Source organism: Schistocerca americana, chromosome 2 (genome assembly GCF_021461395.2).
Source record: "Schistocerca americana isolate TAMUIC-IGC-003095 chromosome 2, iqSchAmer2.1, whole genome shotgun sequence".
In the NCBI taxonomy this organism is placed as follows: Eukaryota; Metazoa; Arthropoda; class Insecta; order Orthoptera; family Acrididae; genus Schistocerca; species Schistocerca americana.
The window spans coordinates 35,141,047-35,156,769 of NC_060120.1; the positions used below are offsets into that span (position 1 = coordinate 35,141,047).

The 15,723-nt window shown below is 41.8% G+C and overlaps 1 protein-coding gene across 5 annotated transcripts in view; it reads right to left on the reverse strand.

The window, feature by feature from the left end:
* Nucleotides 1-15,723, reverse strand: part of LOC124596532 (lethal(2) giant larvae protein homolog 1) — a gene marked incomplete in the record, with an annotated part of 348,831 nt that overhangs the window by 18,325 nt on the left and 314,783 nt on the right. For 2 of the 5 annotated variants that reach the window (XR_006978317.1, XM_047135703.1), the window contains 1 exon segment: nt 3,345-3,400. Coding sequence is in view for 1 of the 2 variants with exons in the window: in XM_047135703.1 (XP_046991659.1) it covers nt 3,345-3,400 (56 nt within the window). 5 annotated transcript variants of the gene reach the window in all.

Genomic DNA, 15,723 nt, shown 5'->3' on the forward strand with positions numbered 1-15,723 from the left:
TCCATTCAACTGCTTTTCCAAGTCCTTTGCTGTCTCTGACAGAATTACAATGTCATCGGCGAACCTCAAAGTTTTTATTTCTTCTCAATTAATTTTAATACCTACTCCGAATTTAAAAATATTCCATAGCTTCTGTATAATGATCATGGTATTTATCAGACAAAGCTAATGTCACATAGCCTGGTAGCCTTTGTTAAATTTTTTTGGGTTGTGGGGTTGAACTTACTCCATCCTTTGGCATTGATGGTGGAGATTTAAAAATGGGCACAAAACAATTAATGTTTTTATGTGCTCATTAATATCCATGGTAAGCTGTGCATCAATGACACCCAATCGCAGAATGGCCAGGAAATTAGGATTTTAAGCTAGTTCACTTTCGTAACTGCACAAATCAAATTCTTAAGAATAAAATCAAAGGATGTCATCAATATCAAAGACTGCACTATGTTAGAAGATATTTATGCTGTGAAATACTCCTTTAACTATTGGAATTAAACCTGACAAACACTGTTGACCAATTTGCAAATGCAGAGTCTTCTATTCTGATGAATATGCTGGGTTACCCTCCAATTACATCAAAAATGAAGATTCTTAAAAAACTAACAGATGTCTGCAGTTTTTATCCTAAGAATAATCCCAAGCAATGTGTCTTCTATCAAATATTGTCTGAACAGGAAATACAGGTTCTTTTGTAATTGCTACTTCTGGAGCCACAGTTTCTGTACATCAAGACTGATTTTCATCATTCAGATATTTTGTTTTATGTCTGAATTTCTGGAGCCAACAAAACATCATGACAGTGAAAGAAGAATCACAGTTTCACAAGTTCAGTAACGGTAATTGCTCGAAGTCCTGATTAACACACACTTAAATGTACTTTCACACATGTCCCACAGACAGGATATCTCAAACTATCACAACCTGCATATAATTTTGTTCACCTGTAATCAAATCATGTTGCCCAAACATTTAATGCAAATAAACACTTTCTATTGGATCACTACAACAGCAGATTATTATGTTGCAGGAATTTGTCTACAAATACATTAATATTCACAAACAAAATATTACAGCTATTTAAAAGATAGCTGCTAGCAGCCCAAGCTGACGATCAAAGTCAAGTATGTGTGTATTGTGTCCAATTATTTCTGCAAACTGTGCAGTACAGTTCCAAGAGCAAACACTCTGAAGATCTAGAACATGTGTTCTCATCTAGTGAAGGATGTATTGTTCATGACATATTCCTCCACACATGGTTCCACTAGCATTCCAAGAGTGTAGATCTGTATATCTTCTCCATACCTTCACAATATTATGAAAAGGATAGTTAGTACTCACTATATAATCAAGACGCTGAGTGGCAGCCAGGCACAACCAGAAGACTGTCACAAAATGAGCTTTTGGCCAACAAAGTCTTTGTCAAAAATAGAAAAACACACACACACACACACACACACACACACACACACACACACAAAAGAGTGTGCACAAACACAACTCACACACAAGACCAAAGTCTCTGGCAGCTGAAACCACACCACGAGCAACAGTGCCTGATAAACTGGGTGCAGGTTACGAGGAGGCTGCGACGGGGAGGGTGAGGGATAGCAGGGTAGGGGTGGGGGATGGTGAAGTGCTCCTGTCTGTACACATGAATGGCCACCGACAAACTGTGGCCAAGAAACTACTGGACCACCCTGTTGCTGAGCACACCACCCAACATGATGTTCTTCATTTCAGTGACTGCTTCAAAGCCTGTGGCATCTGGATCCTTCTCACCAACACCAGCCTTTCTGAACTGCACATATGGGAACCCTCCCTGCAGTGTATCCTATGTTCCCGTAACACTCATGGCCTCAGTCTTTGTTAGTCAATGCCCTTACCCATCTAGCCCCTTCCCTGGTCCCATTCCAGCACTACACAGCCCTCTATTCCAACACACCCAGTCTTTTTACTTCTCTCCTTTTCTGCTACTCTCCCTCTCTCCCCCACCCTCTGCCTAACTTCACGACTGCACAAAGTTTCCCTACCCTCTCCACCTCGCTCCTGCATGCTCCCACAGCAGCACTTTACTATCCCCCACTTTGCCAACCCTCCCCATCCACACCCCAGCTTCCTCCTTACCCCCACCGATCATGCATTGCTGCTCATAGTCTGTCTTCAGCTGCCAGAGACTGTGATCATGTATGAGAGAACAGCATATGTGTGTGTGTGTGTGTGTGTGTGTGTGTGTGTGTGTGTGTGTGCGTGTGTGTGTCCGATGTCTATTTTTGACAAAGGCCTTGTTGGCTGAATGCTCACTTTGTGACAGTCTTTTTGTTGTGCCTATCTGTGACTCAGCATCACTGATGCATGGTGAGTAACAACTATCCTTTTCATAATATTGTTATATTCCATCCTGGATTCTCCATACCTTACTTAGATGTGCTCTCCCTTCTTCTGCTTACACAACTGCAGATTGACCTTGCAGGAAAACAGTATGACTGTTAGTAAAAATTGATTGAATAAAGTGCTTGGTAGGATTAAATACTTAATAATTTACAGATGTTTAGAAGGTGTAACCTAACGGATACAATGTGTACAAACAGACATGTAAATTTAAAATTTATTTCACAATCTTAAGTTGCACATTTATTTTTATAGCCAGTGCACCATAAAAGTAAATGTGGAACTGAGACTGAAGGATAAATTTTAAATTTCAGCACTGTAGCAGAATTGCTCATAGTGAATATGTTACCAACAGTGAGATATGCAAAAATTTTTCTGTATATTTGCTGGCCATAGTAAGTTCTTGACTTTTATTAGAGGAACAAGAGTGAGGAATATATATTTGTATGTATGTTCTTCCACTTTCAGATGACAACGCTTGATGTGAACAAAATCCCTCAGTATACACACAATTCTCCACTTTTTACAGTACAAAAAAAATTATAAGGAGAGCAGACAGTCACACACATCTGCATTACAAAACCCTTCTAGTCACTGTCCAAGAGTGTAAGATGCATGCTATAATACAAGATACTATAAAGTATTAGTAAATGGACAAAGTATTGTTAATAATTCTTGTTATGAATAATGGCTTAGATCAACTGTTCTCTGCTTTCATACTGAAAAATAATTATAAAATTATTTAAGTTTGTTATCTGTAAGCATTTTGTTAAAGCCCAACAACAAACACCTACACCACTGTAGCTTGCTCAAAATAAGACAAAAAACACCCTCATGTAAGCCTTTCACAATATAAGCTATGGTCAATGTAATGTTAATACTGTGAAGAAACAGTGAGTCAGAGGGAGAGAAAATATGTTACTGATTTGTTAGTGTGAACTAAAAAGATATCTAACCTCAAGAGTGTTGGTAGCACGCTGCTCATCGGCCAGAGAAGGCTCAACAACGGCTACTGAGGGCAGGACAACACAAAAAACAAAAAAATCAAGCTGGGGGAATGGGATGAGAAGCAAAAACTATATACTATGAGTTACATGGAGAAGTAACACATTTATGAAAACATGACAAATTGTTATATTACTTTGTGTAATGCTTATGTCAAAGTATATTATTGAGCTGATCACTGCACTCTTCAAGAACCCTAGTAAGTGGTGAGGATTTAAAGTGTGAAGTGATAGGAAAATGCAGTGAACTACTGGTTTCCAGGATTTTTTTTTAAAAAACACTAATATGTAAACAGCCTCACATTAATGTGGTAGATACAATAGTAACTGAGATTCTTACACTTTTCAATGTTACGGCAGCAGACATGCTTGGAATGAAATACATAAACATATGATGGGGCTTACAAGTTGCCACAATGACAACAAATTAGCTAACCAAAATATTGCATACCACTAGTTATTCATGCTATACTTATATAAATTACATATTTCACCACACCCATTAATGCTAACTTAGCAACACAACACTAATTTCATTTGAGTGAGCATTAAAAAATATAATTTGTTAATTACTAATGACTATCACTGGCATTAAATTTTACACTTGATGCAGATTTAATAATAAAAAGAATGAAACTATTTTAAAACACAAATACTTTACAGATATTAACAGCTTTATGCATGCAGTATGAAGTTATGTTATTAAGTAGTTCTTTAAAAATAGACAAATTGATACTCTAGTAAATTTTATGCCTTCTGGATCAACTGACAGCAGTTTTCACAGTGTAGTTAATTCAAAGTCATTAAAAAAAATTGAAGATTTTCAATAAAAATAATTTAAAACAAAAGAGCTAATTAATAATGATTTCAATAGCTGCTTTACAAGCCTGGCCATCTGGATGCTTCCCTTAACGACCAGCTTTTCTGAACTGTGCAGATGGCAGTTATCCTTAAGATACGTCCCACACCTGAAACCATCCCAGTCTCAACCTATGGTAACCTACTGTCCTTATACACCCCCCCCCCCCCCCAAACTCTTTTTGACCCCCCCTGTCCTGTCACCTCAGAACAATTCACCTCCCCTCACCGCCATTGTGCGCTACTCTATCTGGTGCACCCACTTGTCTTTTCCCTTCTCTGCTCCTCTCGTTTTTGTTCTACATTTTCTCCCTCCTGTCCCTCCCCACAGCCTCCTGACGCTATGTCTGTCAGCCCTCTCCTGCCACCTGTAGTCCCGGCGTGCTCTGCCAGGCAACATTGATACCTCTTCCTCCACCCATACTCCACTGTCCCTCCCCCTTCCCCACTCCACTCGAGACTGTTGCTCATTCAATGTGTATATGTTGCAGTCTGGCCTAAGTGGGCAGAGGAAGCAGTCGTGTGTGTGAGGTGTGCTCTTGCTTGTGTGTGTGTGTGTGTGTGTTTGTTTTTCTTTTCTGAAGGAGACTTTGGTCAAAAGCTTATATGTAACAGTCTTTTCATTGCGCCTGCCTGCAAGTCAACGTATCATCTTGATGGTTAGTAGCAGTCTATCCTTCTCATAATATTGTTGAGATTCCAACAAAAAGATGAGAAACTGAGTACTGTGCCAAATTAAATCCACAGGACAACTTACCAAAAAAGTGTGTGCGCTTACATAGGGGAGAAGTGAGATTTTGTATAATAATATAGTAAGTGGGTGATTTATTGTACAAAAAATTGTTGCAAACTACTTCTGTCTACTAGCAACTTATCAATAGTATGATCTACTTCATAAAAGACTATGCGACAGGTGTGTGTGTGTGTGTGTGTGTGTGTGTGTGTGTGTAGAAAATATAAAAGAACTTCTGAGGAAGACACTCTGCACCTGGGAAACACACACTATATAGTGACAAATGAAGACATTCAGCAATGAAAGATGTTGTGTAGGGAAACAGATGTATTGCTGCACAGAAAATAGATACTGTTTTTTATATTAGTGTTGATTCAGCAAGTGATTGAATAAAGTGTCCACAACGTCCATGTCGTATCAGGTGATTGCTGAATTGAGAGTCGTGTCAGTGCCTGTAAGGAACTTTTGCATTATTTCGAGGTCAAAGATAATTGCGTTTCTGAACAGAACTGTTACAGGAGAGATGGCAAGATTGAGGAAGGAATGGTGATATATCTGGCTACAAAGTTATGTTCTCATATTTAATTTTTTTTAGCAAAAGAGATAATTGTGGAGGAATAACATGGAAAGGCCATTAATATGATATCCGAATAGCCTAGGTGTTGTAGCAAGTACTCATTTCACTTGAGCCATACTGTAGATCATGTTCTGAAATTAAATACCGATTGTCCCAAAGGCGGACAGTTGTTCTATGATCATTCTAGTGCTTAACCGAGTTTGTGGTGGTTATGTCTATCTAGTGCTGTGTAGTGGGCCCAAGTTGGTTGATAAAACAACTTGTGTAGTTTTACAAATTGTTTTGAATTTGTTATTTTAGGATTTACGTACAGTAATGGAGCTGAAGTAGATAGTAGTGGGTGGTTGGATGGAGAAGACTTCTAGCAGGTACAATTGCACAGATAGAAAAATTGTCATAGGGATACTTATTTGGGAAGATTATAAGATTTTATGAGTGTTACAGAGTTTAGGAGGACAATGGAAAGTGACAGTGGGTGGTGTGGGGAGGATTTTAGGACTTTTAAAAAATAAAGTTATCACCTTTTTGGAGTAAAATATTGAGGCATGTGGGGGAAATTGCAAGACCAGAAAGCCTGGTAGAGGTTCTTAGTATAGTTACCGAGTGATTTGGTGTGGTGGAAGGTACACGTTTTGCCACAGATGCCTACACCAGTAAGCTCTCGTAGGCTTCTCTATCATGCAACTACCACTCAGATTTTTTTGACAAACTCATCTCCTGCCACAATAGGACCATGGAATGATTCAATTTAAAAGTAATCACCACACACATTAAAACATTTATCCCTCTAAGAGATGGGAGTATCAATTACTGTTTCAGAGAACACTGTCAGCTGCTGACAGATCCACAACCGCATGCACTCTTGCACTTCCTCATCCAGCTGAAACCAACATCCATGCATGTCTTTCTTCAGGTCACCAAAGGTGATAAAATCACACAGTGAATAATTCGGGCTATGTGGAGGAGGTTGCAGTGTTTCCGAATCAAATCACTGAAGTGCAGCCTTTGCTTGATTGGCAGTGTGGGGGCAGGCATTAGCACGTAACAGGATTATGCCGTCCGACTGCATTCAAGGGCGCTTTGACTTTATAGTGCATCGCAAACTCTGCAAAACGTCTTCACGGCACTGTGCTTTTATTGTGGTTCCATGCTCAAGGAATGTGATGAGCAGTTGAAGGAGGTCATCACAACCTTACTTGGTGCCACCATTTCAAGCCCAAGGGTGAACGGCAAAGTCAACAGTGGAAACATTCTACATCTCCCCTGCCAAAGAAATACGAAGCTGTTCACACAAGTTCTAGTAAGGTCATGAACAACTTGCTCCTTCGACAGCAGGGGACCTTTGCTCGTGGAGATCCTCGAACATTGAACCACAACCAATGCTTAGTGCTGTGAAGACACTTTGCAAAATCTGTGATGCGCCATAATGTCAAAATACCCAGGAAAGTTGTTGGATGGCGTCACCCTGTTGCACGATAATGGCTGTCCCAATCTGCCCATCAGACAAAGGTTGTGTGTCAGCAATGTGATTGGGAAACACTGCAACATACTCCATTCAGCCCAAATTGTTCACTGTGTCATTTTCAAATCTTTGGCGACCTGAAGAAAGACATGTGCACATCGGTTTCAGTTGGATGAGGAATTGTAAGAGGGGGTGCAGTTGTGGATCCGTCATTGGCTAATTGCATGCTACAAAACAGGACTTGATCATCTTGTCTCCCAGCGGGATAAATGTCTTGAAGATTTACTGTTGTTCAGGAGTCAAAGTATTCAGATGAACTTTTGCATCAGGGGAGGGGGTGGGGGTGGTTTCTGAGTGAAGTGGAAACAGGAATTTTGGATCCTCAGTTATCATCTGTTCAGGTGAGACCTAAATCAACCTGTAAGAGTATGTGAACTTTGAGAATATTGCTACTAAGCATCAGAAAATCCTCATCAATCCTTTGAAGGGCTGCTGCATAATCTCGAGATTGGTGGTTAGTGTACACTGTCTAGTGTCCACATTGCAACACAGTTCTCTCACCAATATGTGAATCCATGTGTGTCTCACGTCACAGAAAATGAGCAACTTTATGGATATTAACAGCAAGGCAGAGCAACAGCATACCATCATGTTGTGTTCGGTGAGGAGAGGACAGTGAGCAGAGGCAGTGCAATACCCTGGGCCATCTTGAATACCTGATCTCTCCCCCTACAATTTTTACCTGGGAGGCAAATTGAAGGGTCAAGTGTAATCAAACAATCCTCACATACCAGAAGTGTTACAGCAGAACATTGATAATGCTTTTGCTGCTATCCCTCAAGCAAAGATGGTATGCACCTCTTTAAGTTTCATAAACTGAGAACAACGCTACATCAGTGTCAATGGTGGCCATTAACAGCATATGAAATTCTATGGTGGTAATTAACAAGGATCATCCTGCATCAGTCTTATTTTGTGTGTGTGTGTGTGTGTGTGTGTGTGTGTGTGTGTGTGTGTGTGAAAAAGTAGTCCATATTTTGAGAAGTGGTAGTATAGACCAAAACAAGACAAAAATATGTAGTAAACATGGGCTCTAAAATGCTCTATAAACTACCTAGAGAATGCAGTAAATAAATAAGGACATATACCTTTATTATTCTCCACGGATACAGCATACACTAAACAGCTGAACAGCTGTTAGTGGTGTTGCTGTAAATCTGTTCACAGTTGCAGGTAAGTGCAGTGGATACATTAGTTCTAATGGAATCATTTTGGGTTTGATAAGTTTGTGAAACATTTTTACATTGTAGTTTTATCTTGGCACTTACCATCATAATGGAAGCCTATTATTTTACACAGGAAATTACAGACATGATCTTATGTTATGGTCTGGCAAATGGAAGCAACGTTCAAGCCCACGTCCTGTATGCTGAAAAATATCCATAATGCAGAGGTACCATCTGAACAGTTATTCAGATGTCTTTTCCAATGACTAGCAGATTCTGGCCCTGCAACTCCAACAATAGCAGATTGTGCACCATTCATCTCCTGTTTTGGAGGAGCGAGTTTTGCAACTTGTGGAAGAAGATACTGGAACTAGTTTATGTGGAATTTCAGCATCTATCAGGGCTAGTCATTATCTATTTTGGATAATCTGAATGAATAGTCGTCGTACACATATCAGGTACAGTGTTTCCAAGCCCTTTGGACACAAGATCAACTTACCAGAAAGCAGTTCTACCAATGGCTGTTGCAGAGATGCGGTAATGATCCAACACACTGAAGATACTGTCCAGAGACGAGGCTGGTTTCATCTGAGATGGGATTGTCTTTTTTTTGTAACTGACGCGTGGGCTGATGCAAATCCACACACACATGAAGAAGCAAGGCATCAGTGCCGATCTTCGGTTAATGTATGGGCGGGAGTTATTGGTGATAGACTAATAGGATCTTACATACTACCAAACAGGTTGACTGGAGTAAGGTATTGCCAGATTCTGTCAAATTACTTTACTGTCCTGCTGGAGGAGGTACCACTCTATCAACAGCTGGAGACATGGATTATGCATGATGGAGCACCAGACCTTTTTCTTCTCTGAAAAATGACACCTCAGACATACATATAATGAGCAATGGATTGGTCGTGGAGGTCCAGTAGATTGGCCAGTTCAATTCCCAAACTTTTTGATATATGACCGTGGGGAAACCTGAAATCTTTGGTGTATGCAAGCCCTATTAATGATATGCAAACACCACACAAGCACATCAGAGAGAGATTGAACTATTCACTCCTGTTCCTCCTAATCTCTTTCTAGTTCTTCCTCTATCCTTATCTCTAGACTACAGCAAGCACAGTGCTTACAAATGTATCGTCTCTCATCATCATCTACCCTCATCTTCATTATAGCTGGGTTGCTCTTTTTAGTGTGTGTGATTCCAAAATGTTTGTACTAATCTACCACAACACAAAATAATAGCAGTTTTTATTGCTAAGAAGCTATCTGACATAACAGATTAGTACGCAATGGTTTTCACTGTTGAACTATATATTTACACTGTATCAGTTTTGCAAAAAAATCATCTACTTAATGGCACTAATAGTGATACTGATATGTTATACACTCCTGGAAATTGAAATAAGAACACCGTGAATTCATTGTCCCAGGAAGGGGAAACTTTATTGACACATTCCTGGGGTCAGATACATCACATGATCACACTGACAGAACCACAGGCACATAGACACAGGCAACAGAGCATGCACAATGTCGGCACTAGTACAGTGTATATCCACCTTTCGCAGCAATGCAGGCTGCTATTCTCCCATGGAGACGATCGTAGAGATGCTGGATGTAGTCCTGTGGAACGGCTTGCCATGCCATTTCCACCTGGCGCCTCAGTTGGACCAGCGTTCGTGCTGGACGTGCAGACCGCGTGAGACGACGCTTCATCCAGTCCCAAACATGCTCAATGGGGGACAGATCCGGAGATCTTGCTGGCCAGGGTAGTTGACTTACACCTTCTAGAGCACGTTGCGTGGCACGGGATACATGCGGACGTGCATTGTCCTGTTGGAACAGCAAGTTCCCTTGCTGGTCTAGGAATGGTAGAACGATGGGTTCAATGACGGTTTGGATGTACCGTGCACTATTCAGTGTCCCCTCGACGATCACCAGTGGTGTACGGCCAGTGTAGGAGATCGCTCCCCACACCATGATGCCGGGTGTTGGCCCTGTGTGCCTCGGTCGTATGCAGTCCTGATTGTGGCGCTCACCTGCACGGCGCCAAACACGCATACGACCATCATTGGCACCAAGGCAGAAGCGACTCTCATCGCTGAAGATGACACGTCTCCATTCGTCCCTCCATTCACGCCTGTCGCGACACCACTGGAGGCGGGCTGCACGATGTTGGGGCGTGAGCGGAAGACGGCCTAACGGTGTGCGGGACCGTAGCCCAGCTTCATGGAGACGGTTGCGAATGGTCCTCGCCGATACCCCAGGAGCAACAGTGTCCCTAATTTGCTGGGAAGTGGCGGTGCGGTCCCCTACGGCACTGCGTAGGATCCTACGGTCTTGGCGTGCATCCGTGCGTCGCTGCGGTCTGGTCCCAGGTCGACGGGCACGTGCACCTTCCGCCGACCACTGGCGACAACATCGATGTACTGTGGAGATCTCACGCCCCACGTGTTGAGCAATTCGGCGGTACGTCCACCCGGCCTCCCGCATGCCCACTATACGCCCTCGCTCAAAGTCCGTCAACTGCACATACGGTTCACGTCCACGCTGTCGCGGCATGCTACCAGTGTTAAAGACTGCGATGGAGCTCCGTATGCCACGGCAAACTGGCTGACACTGACGGCGGCGGTGCACAAATGCTGCGCAGCTAGCGCCATTCGACGGCCAACACCGCGGTTCCTGGTGTGTCCGCTGTGCCGTGCGTGTGATCATTGCTTGTACAGCCCTCTCGCAGTGTCCGGAGCAAGTATGGTGGGTCTGACACACCGGTGTCAATGTGTTCTTTTTTCCATTTCCAGGAGTGTATGATGTTGCGCTTTGCCTGAAAGCAGTAAATGCTATAGCCTCCGTACAGCATCAAAGAAACCATCTTTCACAAACTTTTTGAGCAGTGGATGGAACATATGCAGATTTGCATGGAGCAGCCAGGTGCTGCTTCAACGACTACTACCAGAATTTATTTCATAGTTGCAGCAATTTGCACATCTGCCTCTTTTGTTAAGCGCTGGCCTAGTACATAAAATTTTCTGCCTGTATGTTAAAATGTGTGTGCAGTAGAATGTGCATTCACTGTCGCAAAGTTGACCAATTTTGACAAAACATTTTACAGCAAAAAGCCTTCAAGTCTGAAGAACAGTCGGGGCAGAGGACCAATTGCTTCTGTACGAAATGAAATTTTAAATGGATAACAGGGTTTGATAAGAATAACATGCAGTGCTTACCCAGGATCCTGTAAACCAGTTGTTTATATTTTAAGTACAACATTATTATATACTGGTTGCTTAATTGGTTATGTTAAGAACCTGTAAGAGCTCTTAATTGCATTGTAATTAGGATTAAGGTGACCAATAAGGTTACATCCTAATGTTCATTCCACATATTCATGTTGTGCAATTGTTAGTACCGATGAGGTAATCGCCGTGATGTGTCACTATATGATGAACAAATGTTGATGGCAGATGGTGTCGTCAGTCAATGTCTGCAACCCTTTATATTTCAATCCATTACAAGTCACATTTGGATTAACACACTATTTAATGATGCTGCTATTTTAATGACTCTGCTGACATGTGAACTGGTTCTTTCAATCAAAAGTTCAAATAGACAGATATATCTATCTTTCATTCAATAGATCAATTGTGGAGTCATAAAAAATTACATGACAAATAAAATGAGAGAATAGGTAACTACCCACTGAATGGTAAATGCATGCGCAGGTCTCTTTTACCTGCGTCTTCCACAGTGATATGACCCAACTGACAAGGAATTGATAGTGTGTGGGGCATAATGATGGACTACATACGATATTGTGTACATGGAAGGGGTAGCGAAATACCACTTTGGAAGGATTGTGGGTTATGCGTCCCTCATTTCTAGGCATGAAGATAAATAGTTCAAGCCCTCACAAAGGATGTGGTTCAGTTGTTCCAGACAAGAATGATATTGGGTGATAAGTTGGGTGCTCTTTTAACAGCTGGTTTATACCACCATCCGAAGTAACTATTCCTTCTCTTCCACCTAACCAGCCCCCAGTTATCTTCCAGGAAACCCTTACTTCGAACCCTCCTTCTGCAGGGCCCTTCCGAAGAACACAAACCTCTCCATGGAAGGAAAACAGCCATCTGTAATGTCAAGGCTAATTTAATCATCTTCCCTGCAGACAGAGGTTAAACAACTGTCTTGATGAACCACAGTGATTACCTCACAGAAGACGTACACCAACTGCCTGTCCCCTCTGCCTACAAGCCCTGCTACAGAGATCTCATATCAGGCATCCAGCATAACCCTGCATCCTTACTCAATTCTTTAGGCCATTCCAGAATCTCTCCTCTGAATCTGTCTCCCTACACACTCTGTTACTTCATGCGCAACCAACTTGTAAATGTTTCCCAAACTACAAATGCTCAACACTCCTGTATGCATTATGTAGCCTGTTACCATGTTATCACTAAAAGAATGTCCACTCTTGCTGACCACCATCTTCAACCAACTGCACCTCTCATATTAATGGCACAACCACTTTCTTTGTGACTCTCCGCCATCCACCTGGATCACTACTCATCACGATTGATGCTACCTCTTTAATGACACACATCTTCCATGCTCAGTATCAAACACTTCCTCTCATAACATTCTTCTGGCTCACAACCCACCACATTTAACTACAAGGTTTGATCAAAAATTTATCCAATTGAGCTGTGGAAGTGTCAGTACTATTATTTGTGTAAACCTTGTTCAGTGCTTGTGTTGTCGCACAAGATGCTGTCAGCTTTGGAGCTACACTATTCAGTCAAGTTTTGTTCAAAACTCAAAAAACCCCCAGCCAAATACAAAATGCTTCAAGAGGTCTATGGGGAGTCTGCCATGTTTTGCTCGCAAGCTTCCAATAGCTAAAGCAATGCAACGAGGGCTGGGAAAAGGTTACTGAAGAAGCCCATTCTGGATGGTGGCCGTCAACAGGTTCAACGCCCGATAGTATGACCCGTTTGCATGCTTCACTGGATGCCAACAGACATGCGTGTTTCTGGTGGCCAGTGGATGAGCTACACATGTCACATGGAACTGTGTTTAACATCGTTACCAGTGATTTGAACATGCGTAAAGTGGGTGTCAAACTGGTTCCAAAAGTAATAAGTGAAGACCAGAAGCGCAGTCATTTGTAGATAGTGACAGAACTTGTGGAGACCCAGGTTTTTAGATAATATCATTACTGGTGATGGGACATGAGTTTTACGGTATGACACAGAAACAAAGTCCCAAAGCTCAGAGTGGCATATGCCCACATCTCCTGAGCCCAAGAAACCAAGACTGAGCAAGCCAAAAATGAAAACCATGCCCATCACCTTCTTCAACGTGAAAGGCTGGATCCATTTGGAGTTCATACCACATGGAATGAGTGAACACTGCCTACTACCACAAAGTGTTAAAGACTAGCAGATCGCATCACCTGCACAAGGCACATGTCCACTAGGTTGTGGATGCTGCATCAGGACAATGTGCCGTGCCACACCCTCTGTTGATTCAGAAGACCCTAGCGAAGCACACTTGGCAACGCTGCTGCAGCCGCCGTACAGTCCCTACAGGGCACAGTCAGCCTTCTTCCTGTTTTCATACATCAAAACCAAGACGAAGGGCACTGTTTTGATATCACTGAGCACATCCAAAAGGCGAGGAGAAGTGCTCTAAAGGAAATTCCAGTCACTGTATTCCATGAAGCATGGGGGACTCACTGTAAGAAGTGTATTGCTGCTCTAGGCAACTACTTTCAAGGATATTAATAGACTGTACGATTTGGATAAATAAATTTTGTAGGTCAGGCACAATTGCGTTACGTTTTGATCATACGTTGCAATTCACTCTTCACATACAACTACTTCTCACTAGAGGGGAACATATGAAAACAAATTTGTGGAATGGCCTTGTGCAAGCAATAACTCCCCTATATGCAACCCGTTCACAGACCATCTAGATGAAACCTTTCTAGCCACCTAAAACACCAAATACCTTGCTTGGTTCAAGTTTACTGATTATATCTTCATGATCTGGGCCGAGGGCCAAGAAACCCGACCCTCATTCCTCCACAGTTGAACACCTTCTCTCCCATTTCCTTCACCTACTATTTTTCAGCCCAATGTGCCACTTCCCTGGACACTGACCTCAACCTCTCTAATGGCTCCATCCTTACCCCTCTCCATATCAAGCCTACTAACCACCACTAATTCTGCATTTTGATAGCAGTCATCCCTTCCACACCCCAAAAAAATCACCCCCGTACAAATTTTTTGTATCATTATTTGTGGAAGTGACAGATTTAAAAACACACTATTAAAATTTTTAATTAAAAATGCCTTGGCTACATAAAATAATTTATTTTTGTATTAAAGGGTGACCATTTTTAATCTTTGAGAGATTCACCTTCAGACCAGTTACTCCATGATGACTACCGGAGACAGTGGCACAGAGCACGAACTGCTATGAGAAGGCATGAAGCGTCAGCAGTTGATCTCCACACCTTCCCAGAGTGGTTCCTACTCTGTGACACCATCTCGAACAGTCATCATGCAGTTACCTGTCTGAAGATGATCTCACACAGATTGAAACCAGTCACCTTTTAAAATAAAAATAAATTATTTTATGCAGCCAAGATGGTTTAAAATTTTTAATACTCCCACATAGCCTGATCACCTATGGGCTGCACATCTGCTGTGACCAGAATTCTCCAGCCAGCATGCTGAACATCCCACTAAGACCTTCACACAAAGACTCTATCCCCAAACCCAGTCCACAGATGGATTTCCTACACCATATTCTTGCACATCCCTATTCCTTATTTATTTATTTATTGTTCCGTGGGACCAAATTAAGGAGAAGTCTCCATGGTCATGGAACGAGTCAATACATGAAATTATAACACGATATTAGAAACAGATAAAATGAAATATAAAAAAACATATTCAGGTGACAAGTCGTAAGTTTAAATGAAGAAAATCAACAATGTAACACTGGAATTTGCTTAATTTTTTAGCTCTTCCAGGAGCACCTCGACAGAATAGAAGGAGTGAGCCATGAGGAAACTCCTCAGTTTAGACTTAAAAGAGTTTGGGCTACTGCTAAGATTTTTGAGTTCTTGTGGTAGCTTATTGAAAATGGATGCAGCAGAATACTGCACTCCTTTCTGCACAAGAGTCAAGGAAGTGCATTCTACATGCAGATTTGATTTCTGCCTAGTATTAACTGAGTAAAAGCTGCTAACTCTTGGGAATAGGCTAATATTGCTAACAACAAACGACACTAAAGAAAATATATACTGTGAGGGCAATGTCAGCATTCCCAGATTTTTGAATAGGGGTCGACAAGACGTTCTCGAACTTACACCACATATAGCTCGAACAGCCCGTTTTTGAGCCAAAAATACCCTTTTTGAATCAGAATAATTACCCCAAAAAATAATACCATACGACATA